The sequence below is a fragment of the Brachycentrus maculatus genome, unplaced genomic scaffold (genome assembly GCF_059751285.1).
Source record: "Brachycentrus maculatus isolate JH-2025_06_01 unplaced genomic scaffold, ASM5975128v1 h1tg000020l, whole genome shotgun sequence".
In the NCBI taxonomy this organism is placed as follows: Eukaryota; Metazoa; Arthropoda; class Insecta; order Trichoptera; family Brachycentridae; genus Brachycentrus; species Brachycentrus maculatus.
In genome coordinates, this window is record NW_028280774.1 from 471,430 (window position 1) to 496,271 (window position 24,842).

Below are 24,842 nucleotides of genomic sequence, written 5' to 3' on the forward strand. Positions count from 1 at the left end.
AAATAAAACAGTTGGTTGTTAGTAAAAATGTGAGTGGATCAAAAAACAAAGTCTTGTTATTTCTCAAAATAATACATATATGAAATATATATATATATATATATATATATATATATATATATATATATATATATATATATATATATATATATATATATATATATAAATATATATGTGTGGTTTGAAAATTAAATTCTACTTTAAGTTTAATGGCGGGTATTTTATTCAGGCTAAAAGCTTTAAATAACATGAGTTTTTTTTGCCAGTATACTTACGATATATTAATTAGATTTTAATAAAACATGTTTTTGGAAAAAGCTCATAAATTGTTAATGCGTAATGTTATTTTAGAAGAATTGAACTTGGTTTTAAGTGTTTTATGAATACAGTGGAAGCCCGGATATCCGAACTAATTAGTGCTATGGCCTGTTCGGATTTGAAATGGTTCGGATTAGCCGAGAAATTTGTAATACAGTACATACAGTGTGTACAGAGAATTAACAAGGGCAGGCAGTGAATGCAAGGCTGAGATGAGCATTATGGATAAAATTAAGAAAGGTGTGTTGGAGATGTCTAGTTCACAAATCGCTCACCCCTTTAAAGAACGTCATAAATCAAAAATCGTCAATTTTCAGTTGTGCATGTTTTCGAAATGCCCAGAAAATGTACTATATCCCAGCAAAAGCGGCATATTTTTAACTCAATATTTACCCGCTACAGGGCAGAAAGTGTTGTTTTTGCATTTTGAAGAAAAGGTATTGTTTAATTTTTTTTTTTTGATATTATAAATATTTTTCAAATGGAGAAAAAACCTTCAAAGTTTTACCTAAAAAGATGTTTTGCATAGTAAAAAGTTCAATAAGTGGCTTGATATCCATTTTTAATACATTATATTATATTTCGAAACTTTTAAAACGTTCTCCTGAAAAATCAAGTTTTTTGATTTATGACGTTCTTGAAAGGAGTGAGCGTAATGTCTAATGTCATTGACGTACGACGTCATTTATAAAATTATAACATGTGATTGATTTTGCGCCACTTTGTATAGTAATTTTATGTAATAATACATATGTTCTTCAGTCTTTGCGTGTTTTTTAAATGTTTTTCTTCAAAAGTCTTGTTTGAATTTGCGGGGTTCCACTGTATATTTTCCATAATTATATATTAATTACATTATTAATTATACCACAAATAATTAATTATATTTGATATAAATTAAAAATGTATTTAAGAATAAGCATTATACATTTATTTACTGTTTCGGCATTAACTTTGTGGTAAGACATGTTACAATGATTAAAGAAAACACTTGTTTTTTACCACTTGAGTTTTATTATAGACTACATGTTTCAGAAGATAAACTTCCATCGTTCAGGTCTGTATAATGACTAAAATATAAAATATAAAATTGTTCTATAAATAAGGAGAGGGGAAAGTAAGGGGAAGGGGTTAGTCAAGGAACGGAGTTTGAAAACAAAGGAAAAATGGAAAGCAATGGCGAAGAATTTTGAAACAATATATTATTTAATAAATTATTATTAGAATTCAGTTTTTTTTTTATTTCTAAATTTTCAAGATAATGCATAATTCATAATTTTAAATAATATATTGTTTCAAAATTCTTCGCCATTGCTTTCCATTTTTCCTTTGTTTTCAAACTCCGTTCCTTGACTAACCCCTTCCCCTTACTTTCCCCTCTCCTTATTTATAGAACAATTTTATATTTTATATTTTAGTTATTATACAGACCTGAATGATGGAAGTTTAACTTCTGAAACATGTAGTCAATAATAAAACTCAAGTGGTAAAAAACGAAGTGTTTTCTTTAATCATTGTTAGCATTATACATATTTTAAAATATTATTTTTGTATAAATATTGCACCTTGTGTTCGAAGCTTTTTATTTATATTATAATAATTATGAGGGTTACAGTGTATAAAATACCGTGTGTCATATAGAATGAATGGAAATCCACAAGCTTTGAAAGAAAGTCCATTATATAAAATATTTTTTTATTCATATCGCTCACTCCTTTCAACGTCATATATTAAAAATCGTAAATTTTTAGTTGTGCATATTTTCGGAATGCCCTGAAAATGTACTATATCCCAGAAAAAGCGGCATATTTTTAACTTAATATTTACCTGCTGCAGGGCAGAAAGTGTTGTTTTTGCATTTTGAAGAATAGGTATTGTTTAATTATTTTTAAAATATAATAAATATTTTTCAAATGAAGATTAAACATTCAGGTTTTACCTAAAAAGATCTGTTGCACAGTAAAAAGTTTAATAAGTAGCTTGATATTTATTTTTAATACATTTTATTATATTTTTAAACTTTAACTCCTGAATTTTTGATGTATGATGTTGTTGAAAGGAGTATCAACTTAGTTCAACAAGAATTAGAAGTCTGGCCATTTACAAAGCTTGGAACCTGCCATTGGCTGGTTAAAGTGATCACTTTAAGTCTGGCCAATAACAGGTATAACTTTGTATAAAATCTGTTATTTTTTATTTATTGTTTCAGCATTCACTTTGTGAATGACAGACATGATGAAATTGTAAATGAAAAACACATTTATTGTAACTTCAGACAGTTGGTAGAATTCCATATTAAATTGTTGGGTAATATATCCAAAATTAAACTCGGTTATTGGATTGAATTCTACTTTTATTTACATATATATGATAATAAGTGACGCAATTCATCTTTATCAAACACTGCGAGTGTTTGATAATGTCTTAATAAGATGAAATGCGTCACATATGATCATATATATGTGAATAAAAGTAGAATTCAATCCAATAACCGTGTGTAATTTTGGATATATTATTTTTTGACATCTCATCAAAGATGAAGAAGAATATGGAAGTCTGGGCATTTACAGGCTGACGACCATCATACACACGTGTAACATTCACCAATTCTACCCATTATTAATAACCATACTACTCAAATTCTTGGAAGTTCTATGTATATGAACCAATATTGAAACATTGTTCTTGAATCACTAGAACTTCACTAGAGACATCTATTGGTAAGTTTGTTTATTATAATAACTAATTTCGGAAGCTGTGCTTCCATCTTGAGGTAAGAGCATAAAGTTTATATTTAGACCTCAAGATGTAGCTTCCGAAACTAGTCATTATAATAAAACAAACCAATAAAACACCAATAGATGTCTCTAGTGAAGTTCTAGTGATTCAAAAACAATGTTTAAAAATTGGTTCATATACATAGAACTTCCAAGAATTTTAAATATGAAATAAAGTGTTTTTCATTTACAATTCCATTTTTTTATTGTCAGAATGTTGTTTACTCTTGTTCTTATGATTTTTATTAGCTTTTAAAGAAATGCGGTAATATTTTGTATCCAATTAATTTAAACTTGACACGACTCCCGTGTCCAATGTGTGGCAATAATATTAATATGGACACAGGAGCTCGGCTGTCCAAACTCAAAACACAGTAAGGGACATTTTTTTGTAGTACCTTTTTTTTTTGCATTTTTGGACTCAGTAGATTCTACACAGTCCAAAAATGCAAAAAAACGTACCTACTACAAAAAAAGTCCCTTACTGTGTTATAAGTTTGGACAGCCGAGCTGTGTCTAATGTGTGGCAATAATGTTAGTATGGACATAGGAGCTGTGTTCGACGTACGGGACGTGCCAAGTACCTAACTGAACAAACGTTGCAAAGATTATATATATACATATATATTTTTTATATTGTGTTGCATTAAACATAGTTTAGCTGATCAAAAATTTTATATATTTTTTTAGTCACAGCGTTTTTAACAGAGCATTTATTTTTATTATTTCGCTTAAATATATATTTATATATATATATATATATATATATATATATATAATATATATATATATATATATATATATATATATATATATATATATATATATATATATATATATATATATATATATATATATACATATATATATATAATTTTATTTATTTTTTAAAGATATTTTTTGAGATCAACAGAATTAACTTTACGGTCCAGTATATAAAGCCGCGTCACTAAATGGCTATTAAGGAAAGGTTCAAATACTTTTTATTTATTTATTGATTTACCATTTAATTTGTAGAACTCCATCTTAATTTATGTATTAATTTTAAATCAAACACAGATTTTTTGAGTCTACTAAGTTGTATTTTATGAACAAAAACACATAAAAAATTAATATTGTGACAGTTGTTTCGCCTAGCTGTGGCATTTTCAAACGAATTGAATATGTATAAAGATTGTCGAATGGTATACGTTTCAGCACTCTCCTAAAGATGGCTGTTGCTCAAATTGCAATATGATATTCTCCACGAAGCTGTGGACAATTCCGTCTCTGTTTCTAGATGCCTAATTATGTGTATTAGCATTAAATATAATGATTGCCTTGAATTAGCGCTAGGAGTACTGTACATAACTTTAAATAATAGTAATAAAAAATATTTTTATAACAAATCTGTGTTTAATTTAAATAATCTCTTATCGCGGCTCTGCCTCCGTGGTGTGATGGTTAGCGTGTTTAATTACCGTGCTGGAGGTCCCAGGTTCGATTCCGAGGGGGGACAAAAATAAATATTAGTGATTTTGCACTTCAATATTTATTTAATCTGCCTCCGTAGTGTAATGGTCAGCATGCTCGGCTACCGTTCTAAAGGTCCCGGGTTCGATTCCCGGGGGGGGGGCAAATAAATATACGTGTTTTTCTCTCTCTAATATTTCTTCCATATTCCCCTAGACTGGTACCTAAAGCGGACGGCTGATCACCTTTCCTTCATGTGTTAACGATCAAGACAACACTGCGTTTGTATGATGCAGTGTCCTTTGCACCATTGGGGTGCGGATAAGGGTTCGAATGAATGAATATTTATTTTATATTACCCTGGACAGGAGTGATCATTTTGCCTTCATGTAAGTAATGATCAAGTTAACACTTTGTCAATACCATGCAGTGCCCTATGCACCATTGGTTGCAAATAAGTTTAGAAGAATTGTGGCCTGTTTTTTAAGAGGGATTGGCCTCCTACGATGTAGATTCCCAGCTATCCACCCATCTCTTTGGTGGTCTGCCCGGGAGTCCTCTAGTGGGGTTGGCTGTTCTGCAATGTGGGGGAGTCTGGATGGTTCCATTTTCCTCACACGCGCATACCATTGTCTCCTTCGTTGCCTTCCCCACCTAACGACATCTCCCATCTCGCATATTTCCCTGATCCTAGCATTTCTTATTCTATCTCGAAGACTCTTGCCTGATATGCTTCTTAGAGTCTTCATTTCTGACACTCTAAGCGCGTGTTTGTGGCAACGGTGTCCGCTCTACTTTCAATTCCATACATCATGATGGTTTTTCTACACAAGCAATAAATAAAAAGTCGTGTGCAACAATTAAAACGTATATTTTCAACACAATAAATAAAGTACATATAATTGCAACATGTCTTTAGTTCAATAACATTCACAAATAAATAAGGGACTTTTGTCCATAACATTAAAACACAATAAATATTATCACAAGTCGTTTTAAAATCAAGTTTCTGATTAGTATTTAATTTATTAATACCTATTGTCCGCCTCCGTAGTGTAATGGTCAGCACGCTCGGCTACCGTTCTGGAGGTCCCGGGTTCGATTCCCAAGGGGGGTAAAAATAAATATAAGTGATTTTTTCACTGTAATATTTATTAGATATTACCATGGACTGGTACCTGAAGCGGAGGGCTGATCACCTTTCCTTCATAAGTAAAACGATCATGATAACACTGCGTTTATAAGACACAGTGCCCTATGCACCATTGGGGTGCGGATAAGGGTTTAATTATTATTAATACCTATACATGGTCGAGATGTCAAGTGCCCGGAAAACGTACAACGTTTTTAAAGGCTGACAATTCAATAAGTAACAAAGAAAATTTGGCAAAGATTTAGAAGAACATGCATAATGGATAAGATTAAAAATGGTTTAGGCAACGTAATAACGAAAGAATGGTGTTGGATACAGGTTTTTCGCTTTTAAATTGGACATTTTACAAACCAAATTGAATATTGTACAAATCAAATTGGACGTTATATTGTATTTTATAAAAAAAGTTTAAAAAAAATTATATCCATATTAGCACTACATACCGCTAGTGAATATACCTGCCTACACATTGTATTCTTAGGACTAGCAAGTGCGTTAGTTGAATGAGTTTAATTACTTTTAATATATTTAAAAAAAATTAAACTTTATTATAAAATAAAATAAAACATTAAATTTGAATTTGTTAACCCTTTGTCCGCCTCCGTAGTGTAATGGTCAGCACGTTCGGCTACCGTTCTGGAGGTCCCGGGTTCGATTCTCAAGGGGGGTATAATAAATATAAGTGATTTTTTCACTGTCATATTTATTTAATATTACCCTGGACTGGTACCTGAAGCGGAGGGCTGATCACCTTTCCTTCATGTGTAAACAATCAAGATAACACTGCGTTTATATGACGCAGTGCCCTATGCACCATTGGGGTGCGGATAAGGGTTTTATTATTTATATTATTAACCCTTTGAGGACAGAATAAATAATATTTTACTTTACACAATTAATTTCTAAAAATAATTTAAAAATAAGTGTATACAGCAACTGAAAATTGTGCACACAGACGATACAATATTTATCCCTCAACAAAATTAGAAATACACATTATGTGCCTGGTGGTTAGCAACAAAGACCATGTTTTATAAAGTATAAATAAAGGCATTTATTAGTGAAAATATGAGGTAAAATATTGTTATATGTTTCTTATTTGTAGTATTATTATAACCTCTAAATATCCCGACATGTGCACATCGCCACAATAAATCGTATGAAATAAGCTCCGAGACAATGATACCAACATGAAATCTATACAAGCAATATTTCTGTTACATAGGCAACACATATTGCACTATGGTTTTAACTAGAAACCTGTAGGCACATAGACAATTTATTTTAAATTTGTGGTTAGCAGCAGTAACCAGTTGTCCTGAAATGGTTAAACCTATAATTTGGTTTGTAAAACATCCAATTTGGAGTGAAAAATCTGTATAAGTTTTGTGCTGACATTTCTTAGTGAAACTGCGTGCATGTATAATATAAAATAACAATTATTTTATCTAACAGTATGTGACTCTTTATCATTCATCGTTCGCTTTGTGTAATACCACTTAAAAACACTACTTCACGACCTTGAGTCATGAAGTAGAGTTTTTAAGTGGTATTACACAAAGTGAATGATGAATGATAAGGAGAGTGTTATATTACCATGCCACAATTTTAACAATCCTTTTTATACACAAAATATAACAGCATGTGATGTCGGTAAAAACTAAACCTGGCCACTAGTCAAATAAAACAAAAATGGAAAGGCTAGTTGTTTTATTATTATGTCAGATCCGTGATGTAGTTGCATATATCGCTAGCAAGAACGAAGACCAGCTGTAGATAAATGATGATGCTCTGTGAGAGATGGGATAGTGATGAAATCGAGGTGGAGGGCAGCAGGCGCCTACTAGACCAGCTGCAGATGAATGATGATGCTTTGCACCACTGTGGGAGATGAGAGAGTGATGAAGTTAAGGTGGAATCGCGGTGGTGCGCCTACTAGACCAGCTGCGGATCGATGAGGATGCTTTACACCACTGTGGGAGATGAGAGAGTGATGAAGTCACGATGGAATTGCGATGGTGCGCCTATTTGACCAGCTGCAAGTTGGCGATGATGCTCTGCACCACTGAGAGAGTGATGAAGTCGCGGTGGCTACTAGACCAGCTGCAGGTTGGCAATGATGCTCTGCACCACTGAGAGAGTGATGAAGTCGCGGTGGCTACTTGACCAGCTGCAGGTTGGCAATGATGCTCTGCACCACGTCGGAGGAGGTGTGGTGGCCGCCGAGGTCGGGCGTGTGCACGCGGTCCTGGCTGAGGGTCTTGAGCACGGCGCGGGTGATGAGCCCGGCGTGGTGGTGGTGCCCGAGGTGCTCCAGCATGTCTATGGACGCATTCACCATCGCTATCGGGTTGGCGATGTTCTTCCCCGCGATCGCCGTACCTGCCAATCAATCGCAACATTATTACATTGTCAGAAAACCACTCATTCTCACCGTACCTGCCAACCAATCACAACATTATTACATTGTCAGAAAACCACTCATTCTCAACGTACCTGGAAATTAATCACAACATTATTACATTGTCAGAAAACCACTCATTCTCACCATACCTGCCAACCAATCACAACATTATTACATTGTCAGAAAACCACTCATTCTCACCGTACCTGCCAACCAATCACAACATTATTACATTGTCAGAAAACCACTCATTCTCAACGTACCTGGAAATTAATCACAACATTATTACATTGTCAGAAAACCACTCATTCTCACCGTACCTGCCAACCAATCACAACATTATTACATTGTCAGAAAACCACTCATTCTCACCGTACCTGCCAACCAATCACAACATTATTACATTGTCAGAAAACCACTCATTCTCACCGTACCTGGAAATTAATCACAACATTATTACATTGTCAGAAAACCACTCATTCTCACCGTACCTGCCAACCAATCACAACATTATTACATTGTCAGAAAACCACTCATTCTCACCGTACCTGGAAATTAATCACAACATTATTACATTGTCAGAAAACCACTCATTCTCACCGTACCTGGAAATTAATCACAACATTATTACATTGTCAGAAAACCACTCATTCTCACCGTACCTGCCAACCAATCACAACATTATTACATTGTCAGAAAACCACTCATTCTCACCGTACCTGGAAATTAATCACAACATTATTACATTGTCAGAAAACCACTCATTCTCACCGTACCTGCCAACCAATCACAACATTATTACATTGTCAGAAAACCACTCATTCTCACCGTACCTGCCAACCAATCACAACATTATTACATTGTCAGAAAACCACTCATTCTCACCGTACCTGGAAATTAATCACAACATTATTACATTGTCAGAAAACCACTCATTCTCACCGTACCTGGAAATTAATCACAACATTATTACATTGTCAGAAAACCACTCATTCTCACCGTACCTGCCAACCAATCACAACATTATTACATTGTCAGAAAACCACTCATTCTCACCGTACCTGGAAATTAATCACAACATTATTACATTGTCAGAAAACCACTCATTCTCACCGTACCTGCCAACCAATCACAACATTATTACATTGTCAGAAAACCACTCATTCTCACCGTACCTGCCAACCAATCACAACATTATTACATTGTCAGAAAACCACTCATTCTCACCGTACCTGGAAATTAATCACAACATTATTACATTGTCAGAAAACCACTCATTCTCACCGTACCTGCCAACCAATCACAACATTATTACATTGTCAGAAAACCACTCATTCTCACCGTACCTGGAACCAATCACAACATTATTACATTGTCAGAAAACCACTCATTCTCACCGTACCTGCCAACCAATCACAACATTATTACATTGTCAGAAAACCACTCATTCTCACCGTACCTGGAAATTAATCACAACATTATTACATTGTCAGAAAACCACTCATTCTCACCGTACCTGCCAACCAATCACAACATTATTACATTGTCAGAAAACCACTCATTCTCACCGTACCTGGAAATTAATCACAACATTATTACATTGTCAGAAAACCACTCATTCTCACCGTACCTGCCAACCAATCACAACATTATTACATTGTCAGAAAACCACTCATTCTCACCGTACCTGCCAACCAATCACAACATTATTACATTGTCAGAAAACCACTCATTCTCACCGTACCTGCCAACCAATCACAACATTATTACATTGTCAGAAAACCACTCATTCTCACCGTACCTGCCAACCAATCACAACATTATTACATTGTCAGAAAACCACTCATTCTCACCGTACCTGGAAATTAATCACAACATTATTACATTGTCAGAAAACCACTCATTCTCACCGTACCTGCCAACCAATCACAACATTATTACATTGTCAGAAAACCACTCATTCTCACCGTACCTGCCAACCAATCACAACATTATTACATTGTCAGAAAACCACTCATTCTCACCGTACCTGGAAATTAATCACAACATTATTACATTGTCAGAAAACCACTCATTCTCACCGTACCTGGAAATTAATCACAACATTATTACATTGTCAGAAAACCACTCATTCTCACCGTACCTGCCAACCAATCACAACATTATTACATTGTCAGAAAACCACTCATTCTCACCGTACCTGCCAACCAATCACAACATTATTACATTGTCAGAAAACCACTCATTCTCACCGTACCTGGAACCAATCACAACATTATTACATTTTCAGAAAACCACTCATTCTCACCGTAATAAAACAAAAATCTAGGTAGACAGTTACATTCAAATTGGAAAAAAATCTTTTGTCCTCTGCTCCACATACTGTGGTAATAGATACGAGTGACAAAAATGTAAGCTTGGAAATTAAATAAATAATACGGTCAGGTTAGGAGTCGTAACAATTGGCGGGTATGTATGAGGAGATGCATGATCGTGGAAGAGGTGAAGAATGTTTGCAAGGACAGAGTGGTGTGGCGCTCTATTCTCTCTGCCTACCCCTGCGAGTGTATTTATGCGGTGTGTGGTTGCGGTACTCACCCGTGTTGCGGGTGCCGGGCTCGAAGACGGCGTAGTGGTCACCGTAATTGCGCCCCGAGAGCAGCCCCGCGCCCCCCACCAGCCCGCACACCACGTTGGACACGATGGTGCCGTACAGGTTGGTCATGATCATCACGTCAAACTGGTGCGGCCTGCAAACAAGCTAGAGTGTTTAAGGTCACGTGGCCCACTATAGCATCAACACATTATTTGTGGGAGCGTTTCCATACTGTCGGTAGAGAGCGGGAGACGCTTGCGAGCGTTCTATTTGCTTACTTTAGGTAGAGCGCGAGAGATGCCCGCAAACATTGTACAGATGGGAATTGGGTGTTACGGCTACTTGTGATTAGTATACTGAGGATCGGGCGGCAGACTGCCAGAGTATAATTAGGGTCCTTTTCCATACTGTCGGTAGAGAGCGGGAGACGCTTGCGAGCGTTCTATTTGCTTAGTTTAGGTAGAGCGCGAAAGACGCCTGCATACATTGTACAGATGGGAATTGGGTGTTGCGGCTACTTGTGATTAGTATACTGAGGGTCGGGTGGCAGACTGCCAGAGTATAATTAGGGTCCTTTTCCATACTGTCGGTAGAGAGCGGGAGACGCTTGCGAGCGTTCTATTTGCTTACTTTAGGTAGAGCGCGAGAGACGCCTGCAAACATTGTACAGATGGGAATTGGGTGTTGCGGCTACTTGTGATTAGTATACTGAGGGTCGGGCGGCAGACTGCCAGAGTATAATTAGGGCCCTTTTCCATACTGTTGGTAGAGAGCGGGAGACGCTTGCGAGCGTTCTATTTGCTTACTTTAGGTAGAGCGCGATTCATCTATTCCATGTGTCTGAGGAAGTATTTCCAAGCGGGATTCTTCTAGCACTTTGACAAGAGTCTTTTTACATTTTACCTTAAGTATAGGTAATTTATATAAATAATCTTTGTAATTTATATTCCTTGACAGACTATCGAAGAGTGCTTACTTGGAGACGAGCTGCATGCAGCAGTTGTCAATGATCATGTCGTTGTGGTCTATCTCCGGGTACTCCTTGGCCACCCGGCGGGAGGTCTCCAGGAACAGGCCGTCAGACAGCTTCATGATGTTGGCCTTGTGGATCGTGGTTACCTGGTAATTCACAGGAACAAAATAAAGATTTCTATCTAACCAATATTTGAACATTTTCCATGCTGCGGCGCCCGACCAGAGCGCCATAGAAAAATGTACTGCGGACGAACATGAAGCATCAAATAGACTGACCATGATGAATTCATTCTAACTAACTAAGTGGCGTTATTGGATGAAGACCAAGAGAATAAGAGGCAAATCGAAAATCGCACCGCCTCATACAGCTAAGTGGTGAAGAACACTCTCAAAGCATTGAATCGGGAAATATTATCGCACCCGCCGTACTCTCCAGACCTTGCCCCGTCCGACTATCACCTTTTCGCATCGATGGGACACTCACTCGCAGAGCAGCGCTTTGCCAATTTTAAAAGAGGCAAAAAATGGCTCGTCCAATGGTTTGCCTCGAAAGAGAAATATTTTTTTTGGAATGGTATCCATGATTTGCCTCTAAGATGGGCAAAATGTATAGAATCCGATGGTCAATACTTTGAATAAAAAAAAATTGAGATTCTCCCGAAAATTAAGCGTTTTCTTTAATGAAAAAACCGGCAAACTTCAACTAACACCCCTGGTAAGAAAGAAATATATGAATAATGACATTGAAGAACTCACAACTTTGCTACCTTCTTGCATCCATTTTTCTTTGTGTATTCAAAGGTTAACCTATAAGTATGGTACCTTCTTGCGCCCATTCCTCTTGGCGTACTCGAAGGCGTATCTGGCAACCCTCTGTCTCTGCAGTGACCACCTTCATGGACTCCACCGCCTAACATAACCTAACCTAACAAGTATGGTACCTTCTTGCGGCCATTCTTCTTGGCGTACTCGAAGGCGTATCTGGCAACCCTCTGTCTCTGCAGTGACCACCTTCATGGACTCCACCGCCTAACCTAACCTAACCTAACAAGTATGGTACCTTCTTGCGCCCATTCTTCTTGGCGTACTCAAAGGCGTATCTGGCGACCCTCTGTCTCTGCAGTGACCACCTTCATGGACTCCACCGCCTAACCTAACCTAACCTAACAAGTATGGTACCTTCTTGCGCACATTCTTCTTGGCGTACTCAAAGGCTTATCTGGCGACCCTCTGTCTCTGCAGTGACCACCTTCATGGACTCCACCACCTAACCTAGCCTAACAAGTATGGCACCTTCTTGCGCCCATTCCTCTTGGCGTACTCAAAGGCGTATCTGGCAACCCTCTGTCTCTGCAGTGACCACCTTCATGGACTCCACCGCCTAACATAACCTAACCTAACAAGTATGGTACCTTCTTGCGGCCATTCTTCTTGGCGTACTCGAAGGCGTATCTGGCAACCCTCTGTCTCTGCAGTGACCACTTTCATGGACCCCACCGCCTAACCTAACCTAACCTAACCTAACAAGTATGGTACCTTCTTGCGCCCATTCCTCTTGGCGTACTCGAAGGCGTATCTGGCAACCCTGTCTCTGCAGTGACCACCTTCATGGACCCCACCGCCTAACCTAACCTAACCTAACAAGTATGGTACCTTCTTGCGGCCATTCTTCTTGGCGTACTCGAAGGCGTATCTGGCAACCCTCTGTCTCTGCAGTGACCACCTTCATGGACTCCACCACCTAACCTAGCCTAACAAGTATGGTACCTTCTTGCGCCTATTCCTCTTGGCGTACTCAAAGGCGTATCTGCCGACCCTCTGTCTCTGCAGTGACCACCTTCATGGACTCCACCGCCTAACATAACCTAACCTAACAAGTATGGTACCTTCTTGCGCCCATTCTTCTTGGCGTACTCAAATGCGTATCTGCCGACCCTCTGTCTCTGCAGTGACCACCTTCATGGACTCCACCACCTAACCTAGCCTAACAAGTATGGTACCTTCTTGCGCCCATTCTTCTTGGCGTACTCGAAGGCGTATCTGGCCACCCTCTCGCTGTTCTCCGCTGTGACCACCTTCATGGACTCCACCACTCCGTGCACGGACTCGTGTTCCAGCATGGCGTACTCGCCTTCCGTGTTCTGTCTGAGGGAATAAATCACAAATATAATCGGGATATTTGCTTTATAAAAGTATAATATACATAGTGTAATTAAAATACATGATTTATTTTATTAAAACTTAATTATAATGTTTACCGGTTCCGAAGCTAACCGCTTAATGGAAAATCACAAAGTTATTGCTTCAAATATCAAATATATAGTTTTTTTACATGTCGCTCACTCCTTTCAAGAACGTCATAAATAAAAAAACTAGATTTTTCAGGAGATTGTTTTTAAAGTTTAAATATATTAATAAAATGTATTAAAAATAAATATCAAGCTAATTATTGAACTTTTTACTGTGCAACAGATCTTTTTAGGTAAAACCTGAATATTTTTATCCATTTGAAAAGATAATAAAACAATACCTTTTCTTCAAAATGCAAAAACATCACTTTCTGTCCTGTAGCGGGTAAATATTAAGTTTAAAATATGCCACTTCTTCTGGGATATAGTGCATTTTCTGGGCATTCCGAAAACATGCACAACTGAAAATTGACAATTTTTGATATATGACGTTGTTGAAAGGAGTGAGCGATATTACCTTATGATGACCAGTGCTGATAAGGGTTTACAAGACATGTACCTTATGATGACCAGTGCTGATAAGGGTTTACAAGACATGTACCTTATGATGACCAGTGCTGATAAGGGTTTACAAGACATGTACCTTTTGATGACCAGTGCTGATAAGGGTTTACAAGACATGTACCTTTTGATGACCAGTGCTGATAAGGGTTTACAAGACATGTACCTTATGATGACCAGTGCTGATAAGGGTTTACAAGACATGTACCTTATGATGACCAGTGCTGATAAGGGTTTACAAGACATGTACCTTATGATGACCAGTGCTGATAAGGGTTTACAAGACATGTACCTTTTGATGACCAGTGCTGATAAGGGTTTACAAGACATGTACCTTATGATGACCAGTGCTGATAAGGGTTTACAAGACATGTACCTTTTGATGACCAGTGCTGATAAGGGTTTACAAGACATGTACCTTATGATGACCAGTGCTGATAAGGGTTTACAAGACATGTACCTTATGATGACCAGTGCTGATAAGGGTTTACAAGACATGTACCTTTTGATGACCAGTGCTGATAAGGGCTTACAAGATTTGTACCTTATGATGACCAGGTCGATATCCTTCTGCCGGCTGGGCACGCCCTCGTAGGACTTGCAGTGCAGGATGTTGATGAAGAGGTCCAGCTCGTTGCGCATGGCCACGTTGCGCGACAGCACGCCGGCCAGCTCGCTCTTGGTCTCGATGTTGCCCTTGATCCCCACCCCGTTGCGCTTGATGGTGGAGATGGCGTACTCCAGGTCCAGGTTGTCCTCTGCGTCGGGGTCAATGTCCACCATCTCAAAGTCCACGGGCGCGCCGGAGATCCTGACACAGAGACATGCATTTTATTCAAACTTCATGTACAGAAAATAAATAAGTACATTAGCAGGCTTATTGCTAAAAAGCTATATCGCTCACTCCTTTCAAGAACGTCATAAATCAAAAATCGTCAATTTTTAGTTGTGTATGTTTTCGGAATGCCCAGAAAATGTACTATATCCCAGCAAAAGAACGTATTTTTAACGTAATATTTACCCGCTACAGGGCAGAAAGGGTTGTTTTGCATTTTGAAGAAAATATATTGTTCAATTATTTTTTTAAATATACAAAATATGTTTCAAACGGAGAAAAAAACCTTCAGGTTTTACCTAAACAGATCTGTTGCACAGTAAAAAGTTTAATAAGTGGCTTGATATTTATTTTTAATACATTGTATTATATTTTCAAACTTCAAAAACGTTCTCCTGAAAAATCAAGTTTTTTGATTTATGACGTTCTTGAAAGGAGTGAGCGATATCTCCTTTTCTAGTTTCTGCTCAATAAAAAGCTTCTTTTCATCTCACCAATAGATGTCTCTAGTAAAATTCTAGTAATTCAAGAACAATGTTTCAATATTGGTTCATATTTCGCTCACTCCTTTCAACAACGTCATAAATCAAAAAACTTGATTTTTCAGGAAAACCTTTTTAAAGTTTAAAAATATAATAAAATGTATTAAAAACAAATTACTAGTCACTTATTGAACTTTTTACTGTGCAACAGATCTTTTTAGGTAAAACCTGAAGGTTTTTTCTCCATTTGAAAAATATTTAGTATATTCAAAAAAATAATTAAACAATACCTTTTCTTCAAAATGCAAAAACAACACTTTCTGCCCTGTAGCGGGTAAATATTAAGTTAAAAATATGCCGCTTTTGCTGGGATATAGTACATTTTCTGGGCATTCCGAAAACATGCATAACTGAAAATTGACGATTTTTGATTAATGACGTTCTTGAAAGGAGTGAGCGATTTATTTATTTACTTACAGAAAAGAAATAAGTACATTGGCGGGGCTTATTGCTAAAAAGCTATAAGCGAGTTTTTTTTATATAATTATGAAAATAACACCTGTAATTGGAGATAATCCAGATTTTGTGGACAAGTATTTGGACACACTCAAAAAATGTTGTAAATAAATTATCTGGTCAAATTTATAAGCTTAAATGATAAAAATGAAAATGATATTTTCTGGCGTTTCTCATGTGTGTGATTATAATCCAGGATTCGGACCTCACATACTAATATAAGAGTTTCTGCTCAATAAAAAGCTTCTTTTCATCTCACCAATAGATGTCTCTAGTGAATTTCTAGTGATTCAAGAATAATGTTTTTGAATTGGTTCATATATATAGAGCTTCCAAGAATTTGAGTAGTGTGGTTGTAAATAATGGGTAGAATTGGTGAATGTTACACGTGTGTAAAGTGATCACTTAAACCAGCCTATGACGGTCGTCAGCCCCGTAAATGCCCAGACTTCCATATTCTTCTTCATCCTTGATGAGATGTCAAAAAATAATATGAAAAATAACTCCTATAATTGGAGATAATCCAGATTTGTGAACAAGTATTTGGACACACTCAACATGTACATAAAAATCAATTTGGTGACAATTGCTTCGCCTAGTTATGGCATTTTCGAAAATGGCATAACTAAGGTAACGTTTTTTTTGTCAGAACATACACGATATACTGCTTAAACCCAAATTAACAGGCTGCCTGACATGCCTGATAGATCCAGTAAGGGATCCAAAATTCCTGTTATCACTAACGTCGGATGAAAATACCTACGAAATACGTAATCAGTTACCTACCTGAAGATCTCTTTTACGTATCCCATTAGTTCTGGGCCGATGCCGCCGCCAGGCAACATGGTGACAGCGTGCCTCCCGCCATACTCCGCCTTCGGGAGCACCTCTTGCTTGCGGATCACAGGACATTTGTGCTGCTGGTCGTAGTCCGACAGCTTCGCGGCCGTCGCGTACCCGCTCGCCAAAACTCTCATCTCCGGCGCCAGTTTGGACTTCAGCAGGCTCGGTATCCTTAAGGCCATCGTGGTGATGATTTTTCAAAACAGAATTATGTGAATTATTGTAGTTTAATGGGTTTTACACTTCGCGAAAATTTGGCCCTATTGAATAAGGCTCAAAAAACGAAAATTGGCAGACATCTGATCTGGTGTTGCCACACGGCGAAAATAATCTCGCTAAATAAAAGCAAATTATCTGAATAGTTTATGACAACTTACTACAAAATGCTTGGTATAAACCAAATCAATTTCGTTTTTCAATATAATAAGAAGCTCCAAGAATTTTAGTATTGTGGTTGTAAATCATGGGTAGAATTGGTGAATGTTATATGACGGTCGTAAGCCCCGTAAATGGCCAGACTTCCATATTCTTCTACATCTTTGTTGAGTTAATTTGAATAAAATTGAAATTTTGAAAATTAGTTGAAACTAGTCACCATTCTTAACCTCTTTTTCATGGTTTTTATGCGAGTTATATCTTATCGAAATCTCTTCACTTTATGAGCTGAAACGTGCTAACAATTCCAATTTTAAATCTTGATAGTTTAAAAATTATTCATTATAGAATTTGTTCGTAGTTTATTTTTGTTTCTATGGTCCATGACAGCTTGACCCTATTTTTCATAATTAAACGACTATGGGTCTTAAGAGTTGGAAAAAACAATCATTGTTATCATGACATTTGAAAGTAGATTATTTTAACTAATAATTCACTTCAACGTCGTCGTAGTTGGAATAGTAAACCGATAAATATAAAGAGATACATGCACGGAAAACAGGTAAAAAGTATTTCATAACAAAATTGTTTGCAATACACACATTAAAAAAATTCTCTGTGTCTGTATTATGATTGATTTACATCTTATTATATTATAGTTTATATTCTACCATTTCAGGTAAGCGCAAGGCACTCCCTGGTTATCAACCAGGGAGTGCCAACCAACTAAGTTATCAACCAACTAAGCAGTTGATGAAGTAGTAGGATGATTAGTTTCGATGCAGGATTTAATATTAGTAACAAATCCTGCGACTAGACTAATCACTTGTACAATCAGTTTAGTGGTGCTATTTTTAATGTTTGGTAGACATAAAACTGTAGTTTACTATTCTCGCCAAGGTGTGAATTATGGTATTGTACTTGCAACATTATAGTATATACTAGCGCCACGAGTGTTGACAATGAGAACTATGTATAATTATTTTTTCTTCCGCATCGTTCAGAAATATCACGGATCATCGGTTAAGTCCGTACACCTTCGGCAAAGTCCGTCGATCACGGCCGCCATTCTTCTCGTAAGCGTCCATTTTGCAACGCCATGTTGGATTTGTCGGACATCTTTGGACGCCATATTTAGTCGGACATATTTTATAAACATTTTCGCGTAAATTTCAAATATTCGTCCGCGATAATATTGAGACTTTGCGCGCGTCCCCCCCGACCGGGGCACGGCGAAGCCTGAACTTTGCAAAGTGTCGAGGCTGGCGTGAAAAAGCGGAGTACAGCCGTGGCTCCGAGATCCTTTTGTCGAGAGATAAATTAAATAAAGTTAAATAATCGAGTGCCGGTGGGACAAATGTCCGTTTGACACTTGGTTGTTGTTGTTCGGAAAAGTGATTTTTCGCAATTTTCTTCGTATTTGTGATATTCGGGTCGTTTGGTTGGATCTCATTTTCGATTTATGGTAATTGATTGCGTAGTATAAGTTTATATTTATCTGCAATCTCGGAACGAAGAGCCGTCCGCCGCCGGTTGACAACGTTGAACGTGCGTTCGCCCGACGTACAAGTGAGTACACTCGACGCACCTCACAAGTGTTGATATATTATTTTCCTTAATATTGTTTTTTTTTTTTAAATATCATTGTTATGACTCTAAAAATAGCCCACCATAAATAAGACCCCATAATTAGCCCCGTTCCTTTACGATTAATTCAGTAGAACAGAACAAATAATATATATTATTATTCTAACCCTTATCCTCACCCAATGGTGCATAGGGCACTGCATCATATAATCGCAGTGTTATCTTGATCGTTAACACATGGAGGAAAGGTGATCAGCCCTCCGCTTCAGGTACCAGTCCAGGGTTATATTGAATAAATATTAGAGTGAAAAAATCACATGTATTTTTCGACCCCCCCCTGGGAATCGAACCCGGGACCTCCAGTACGGTAGCCGAGTGTGCTCTATATATATATATATATATATATATATATATATATATATATATATATATATATATATATATATATATATTTGTCCGCCTCCGTAGTGTAATGGTCAGCACGCTCGGCTACCGTTCTGTAGGTCCCGGGTTCGATTCCCAAGGGGGGTAAAATAAATATAAGTGATTTTTTCACTGTTGTATTTATTCAATATTACCCTGGACTGGTACCTGAAGCGGAGGGCTGATCATCTTTCCTTCATGCGTAAACGATCAAGATAACACTGCGTTTATATGACGCAGTGCCCTATACACCATTGGGGTGCGTATAAGGGTTTTATTTATTATTTATCATATATATATATATATATATATATATATATATATATATATATATATATATATATATATATATATATATATATATATATATATATATATATATATATATATATATATATATATATATATATATATATATATATATATATATATATATAAGAAAGAAAGGTGTGTTGAGATGGTTTGGACATGTGGAGCGTATGAGCGAAGAAAGAACGGTTAAACAAATTTATGGAGCGAATGTAGTAGGAAAAAGAAGCAGAGGACGACCGAGGAAAACTTGGCACAATCAGGTATGTCAAATACTTGAAAGCGGCCGGGTCAGGAGTCGTAATAATCGTCGGGTATGTATGAGGAGATGCATGAATGTAGAAGAGGCAAAGAATGTTTGCAAAGACAGAGTGATGTGGCGTTCGATTCTCTCTGCCTACCCCTGCGGGGAAGCGGCGTGATGGTTAGTTAGTTAGTTAGTTATATATATATATATATATATATATATATATATATATATATATATATATATGTATATATTTGTATATACATATATATATATGTATATATATGTATATATATATATATGTATATATGTATATATATGTATATATATATATATATATATATATATATATATATATATATATATATATATATATATATATATACATTTTTTTTGTATATTTTGTGTATGTATTTTCTTTAAAGTTCTTAGCTTAATGTTGATACAGGTGTCATGCGTTTTTCTTGACGACTTTGATGCATTATACTTGTGTGTCAACATAAATATGTCATTTTTTACATTGCATATTTTCACTAACCCGAAAATGGTTTCACACTTCTACAACAATATAAATGAATTAATAACCAGACTATGGAATGAATTACCTCTCCTTGTACACAAATCGCTCACTCCTTTCAAGAACGTCATAAATCAAAAAACGTGATTTTTCAGGAGAACGTTTTTAGAGTTTAAAAATATAACACAATGCATTAAAAATAAATATCAAGCCACTTATGGAACTTTTTACTGTGCAACAGATCTTTTTAGGTACAATTCTCCATTTGAAAAATATTTAATATATTCAAAAAAATAATTAAACAATACTTTTTCTTCAAAGTGCAAAAACAACACTTTCTGCCCTGTAGCGGGTGAATATTAAGCTAAAAATATGCCTCTTTTGCTGGGATATAGTACATTTTCTGGGCATTCCGAAAACATGTACAACTGAAAATTGACGGTTTTTGATTTATGACGTTCTTGAAAGGAGTGAGCGAAATGCACCTTCTCTGATAACTTTTAAGAAACGTCTGAGACATTACTATCTATCATTAGAACCCTAACTGTCCATCAAACATCCTCCCTCTACCTCCTTCCCTAAACTCCCTTTTTCCTTTGCCCTCCTTATTATCATCTTTTGTAATTTATGTTTTTTTACATGTTAATTCGTAATTTATGTTTTTTTTAAATGTTCAAGTACTATATCTACCCTCTGATTGCAAACAGCTATATATGGTATCAAACGTTTTAAACAATATCACTAGTCTGTTTTTAATTGGTTGGAAGATATTGCTTTTTAGCAATAAGCCCGCCAATGTACTTATTTAATTTCTGTACATGAAGTTTATATAAATAAATAAATGGTGTTTTTTTTATTTTGTACATTTTTGCTAATTATGTGTTTTAAACAATTTTTTTAATAATTATATAATTCAAATGTAACTTTGTTTTAAAATCACTATAAATATATTATTATAACATAATTATAATGTGTACCGGTTTCCAAGTTATTATATCCCAGCAAAAGAGGCATATTTTCAACTTAATATTTACCCGCTACAGGGCAGAAAATGTTGTTTTTGCATTTTGATGAAAAGGTATTGTTTAATTATTTTTAAAAAATATAATAAATATTTTTCAAATGGAGAAAAAACCTTCAAGTTTTACCTAAAAAGATCTGTTGCACAGTAAAACGTTCAGTAAGTGGCTTCATATTTATTTTTAATACATTGTACTATATTTTTCAACTTTAAAAACGTTCTTCTGAAAAATCAAGTTTTTTGATTTATGACGTTCTTGAAGGAGTGAGCGATATGACATTTGATCATCAAAAATAAATTATAATTGATTTGATTACATCATAATTTTTAATTCAGTATTCCGTATTTCACAATTTTAGAAGCATTGTAAACTCTAAAAAATAATCTTCCCCTCCGAGGTAACATTCCCTATACAATGCTAATATATTCAAATAATAAAATACCAAACAGTAAACAAAACAGTGCGAGCGGTATGAAAAATACTCCAATACGTGAAATGACTCAAACTTAACTAGAGATTGAGATCGCATAAAAACTCGAGATTTCTGGCGGCGCCTTTAAACGCAGTACACTAGCAAATCCAGACAAATAACTCAAATAACACATCTCAAATAACGTCAACAGACCCAGGTACCAAATTACCCTTCAATGCATTTTATTTCACGCTGATAACAAACCCGTATATTGCCGTTTCCCGCCGATAACCGACAGTCGACAAAAACGGCATTTGCCGTGTCCCGCAGTTGACCGACAGTCCGCAAAAAACGGCAAATGCCGTGTCCCGCCGACAACGTGTTGATTGCCTTTTTGATTTCTAGTATTTCTAAGTAATCTAATTCAAGTCCTGTATTGCGTGTGTGTAATATATTTAGACCTTTATTTATTTTGAATTTATTTTCAGGCGTCAGGTTATGGCGGGTCACGCTGCGGACATAATGTGTGAGGTGGAGATCTCCACAGGAATGGTGGAGATGGGGGATGATGAAGTAGGAATCGAGGTTACTATGATTATTCTAAAATATATATAAAACCCTTATCCGCACCCAGATGGTGCATAGGGCACTGTGTCATATAAACGCAGTGTTATCTTGATCATTTACATATGAAGGAAAGGTGATCAGCCCTCCGCTTCAGGTACCAGTCCATGGTAATTTTGAATAAATATTACAGTGAAAAAATCACTAATATTTATTTTACCCCCCTTTGGGAATCGAACCCGGGACCTCCAGAACGGTAGCCGAGCGTGCTGACCATTACACTACGGAGGCGGACAAAAAATTATTTTAACATTCTGAAATATATATATTATTCAGTATTTTTTGAAGTATAAAATTATATTTTACTAACAAATAGTTCTTGCAATTTCTAATACAAATTTTCATTCAAATTCAATAATTTCTATCCTTAATTTTTTTAAACCACACCAGTAATATCTGACTTTCAATGGGGAGTGGGTTCTTTTAACAAGAAATAAAAAAATTAAAAAATATGAAATGTATGTATTACAAAGATAGAAATTATTAAAAAATATTTTTTAAATTAGAATATATAGAGACAAGAAGATCAAGAAATACATAATATTTTGAGAAATAAAATGACTTTATGAGTCATAAAATAAATCCTGAAGAGGGCAACAGGCTTTGCGGAAACTAGTTGGTTGTTAATAAAAATTCGAGTGGATCAAAAAACAAAGTCTTTTTATTTCTCAAAATAAAAAATCATTATGATCCACAAAGTTAATGCTTTCAATATTGAAAATATAAAATAATACAATTTACTGATGTTTTAAAAGTTACAGTCATCTTTCTAAAAGCTTTGTTGAAAAAATCACAACCTGCTGGGTACGGCCATATTAATACCTTGCGGCATTGAAAGGGTTTATTTTGATACTCCTTTGAGGAAAATTTGCACCGACGTTCAGTTACGTCCATACTCCCGGAAAATTAAAACACCACATAAAAATCATTAATTTAGAGCTGCGCTTCATGGATGCCATGACGGGTTTGGGACTGATCAAGGAACCTTTTGATTCCAGTATGAAAAAATAGAGACCCTTTGTTAAAAAAATCACAACCTGCTGGGTACGGCCATATTAATACCTTGCGGCATTGAAAGGGTTAATGCTGATACTCCTTTGAGGAAAATTTGCACCGACGTTCAGTTACGTCCATACTCCCGGAAAATTAAAACAGCACATAAAAATCATTAATTTAGAGCTGAGCTTCATGGATGCCATGACGGGTTTGGGACTGATCAAGGAACCTTTTGATTCCAGTATGAAGAAATAGAGACCTCCCAGTACGAGGAGTACATCACGGAGGACCAGTACGAAGAGGTCGAGGAGCAGGTGATAGGCATGCAGCAGCTGGAGGAGGAGGGCAGCGAGGTGGGCATGGATCCGCTCTGCGCCGTGTACACTTCACCCGGCCTGCACAACATCAGGTAACTGCCCCAGGAGATTGCTAAACCAACGATGAAACTCTACCTCCGTACAGTCCCATTAACCTTTTAACCGCGTTAACTTTGTTCCTGAGAGGGACGCCCGTGCGCGGTGGTATTTCACCGTTTTTTAAATGATTACTTTTCTCATGTATTTAGTTAAGAAACTATTTATTTTCCTAAACAAAAACGTTCAATGGGATTCATTGTGTCTTTTTGGTACTCTATAATACACATGTGTCACATTATTCTCGAAATATATCGTAATATAAACAAATAAGATCGTAACATAAATAAATCAAAGCACGCATCGTGTGTCGCTCTTACCCACTGGCGATGCGTAGCGTCGAGAGTGAGACAGATATAGGGCATGATTATGGCGCGGACTAATTACCGACCAAGAAAAATCAGGGATCTGTTCTTTTATTTATCCTTGTGATGTTACAAATTATTAGTCAGATATTTCAACAGATGTTACAAATTATTAGTCAGATATTTCGACAGGCCAAGGATTGACGTATTATTTTATCCAAAGTTCTACACCATGGAAAAATCCCTCCAAGTTACATGACGCATTCTATGGTCTCTGCCTACTGCTACAGTTAGTGGTATTGAATCTCAGTTTCCCTATCTTCAGGAGTTCCCACCAGCCGCAGGGCCTGCAGCTGGCTACGGGGCTGGTGACTCCGCAGCAGCAGCAGCACGAGGTGCGCGCCGGCACGGCCCCCGCGCGGCGCTGGGAGCAGAAGCAGGTGCAGATCAAGACCATGGAGGGCGAGTTCAGCGTCACCATGTGGGCCACGGGCGAGGACGACGGTAGGTC

At 36.5% G+C, this 24,842-nt stretch overlaps 2 protein-coding genes across 2 annotated transcripts; one reads left to right on the forward strand and one right to left on the reverse strand.

Annotated features, from left to right (window-relative positions):
* Positions 1-7,724: 7,724 nt before the first annotated feature.
* LOC148313111 (isocitrate dehydrogenase [NAD] subunit gamma, mitochondrial-like) lies at positions 7,725-17,394 on the reverse strand. Its single transcript, XM_088267860.1, has 6 exons — positions 17,045-17,394; positions 14,970-15,236; positions 13,676-13,820; positions 11,677-11,819; positions 10,703-10,854; positions 7,725-8,082 (listed from the first exon to the last, which is right to left on the reverse strand). The coding sequence occupies exons 1-6, from the start codon at positions 17,281-17,283 to the stop codon at positions 7,859-7,861; spliced, it is 1,170 nt and encodes a 389-aa protein (XP_088123986.1). The 5' UTR covers positions 17,284-17,394; the 3' UTR covers positions 7,725-7,858.
* A 1,130-nt stretch (positions 17,395-18,524) lies between these two features.
* Positions 18,525-24,835, forward strand: LOC148313112 (uncharacterized; the record flags this gene model as incomplete). Its single annotated transcript, XM_088267795.1, has 4 exons — positions 18,525-19,045; positions 22,482-22,578; positions 23,856-24,022; positions 24,657-24,835. Coding segments are annotated over exons 2-4 (433 nt in total), but the record flags the coding sequence as incomplete, so codon positions are not given.
* Between the last annotated feature and the right edge of the window lie 7 nt (positions 24,836-24,842).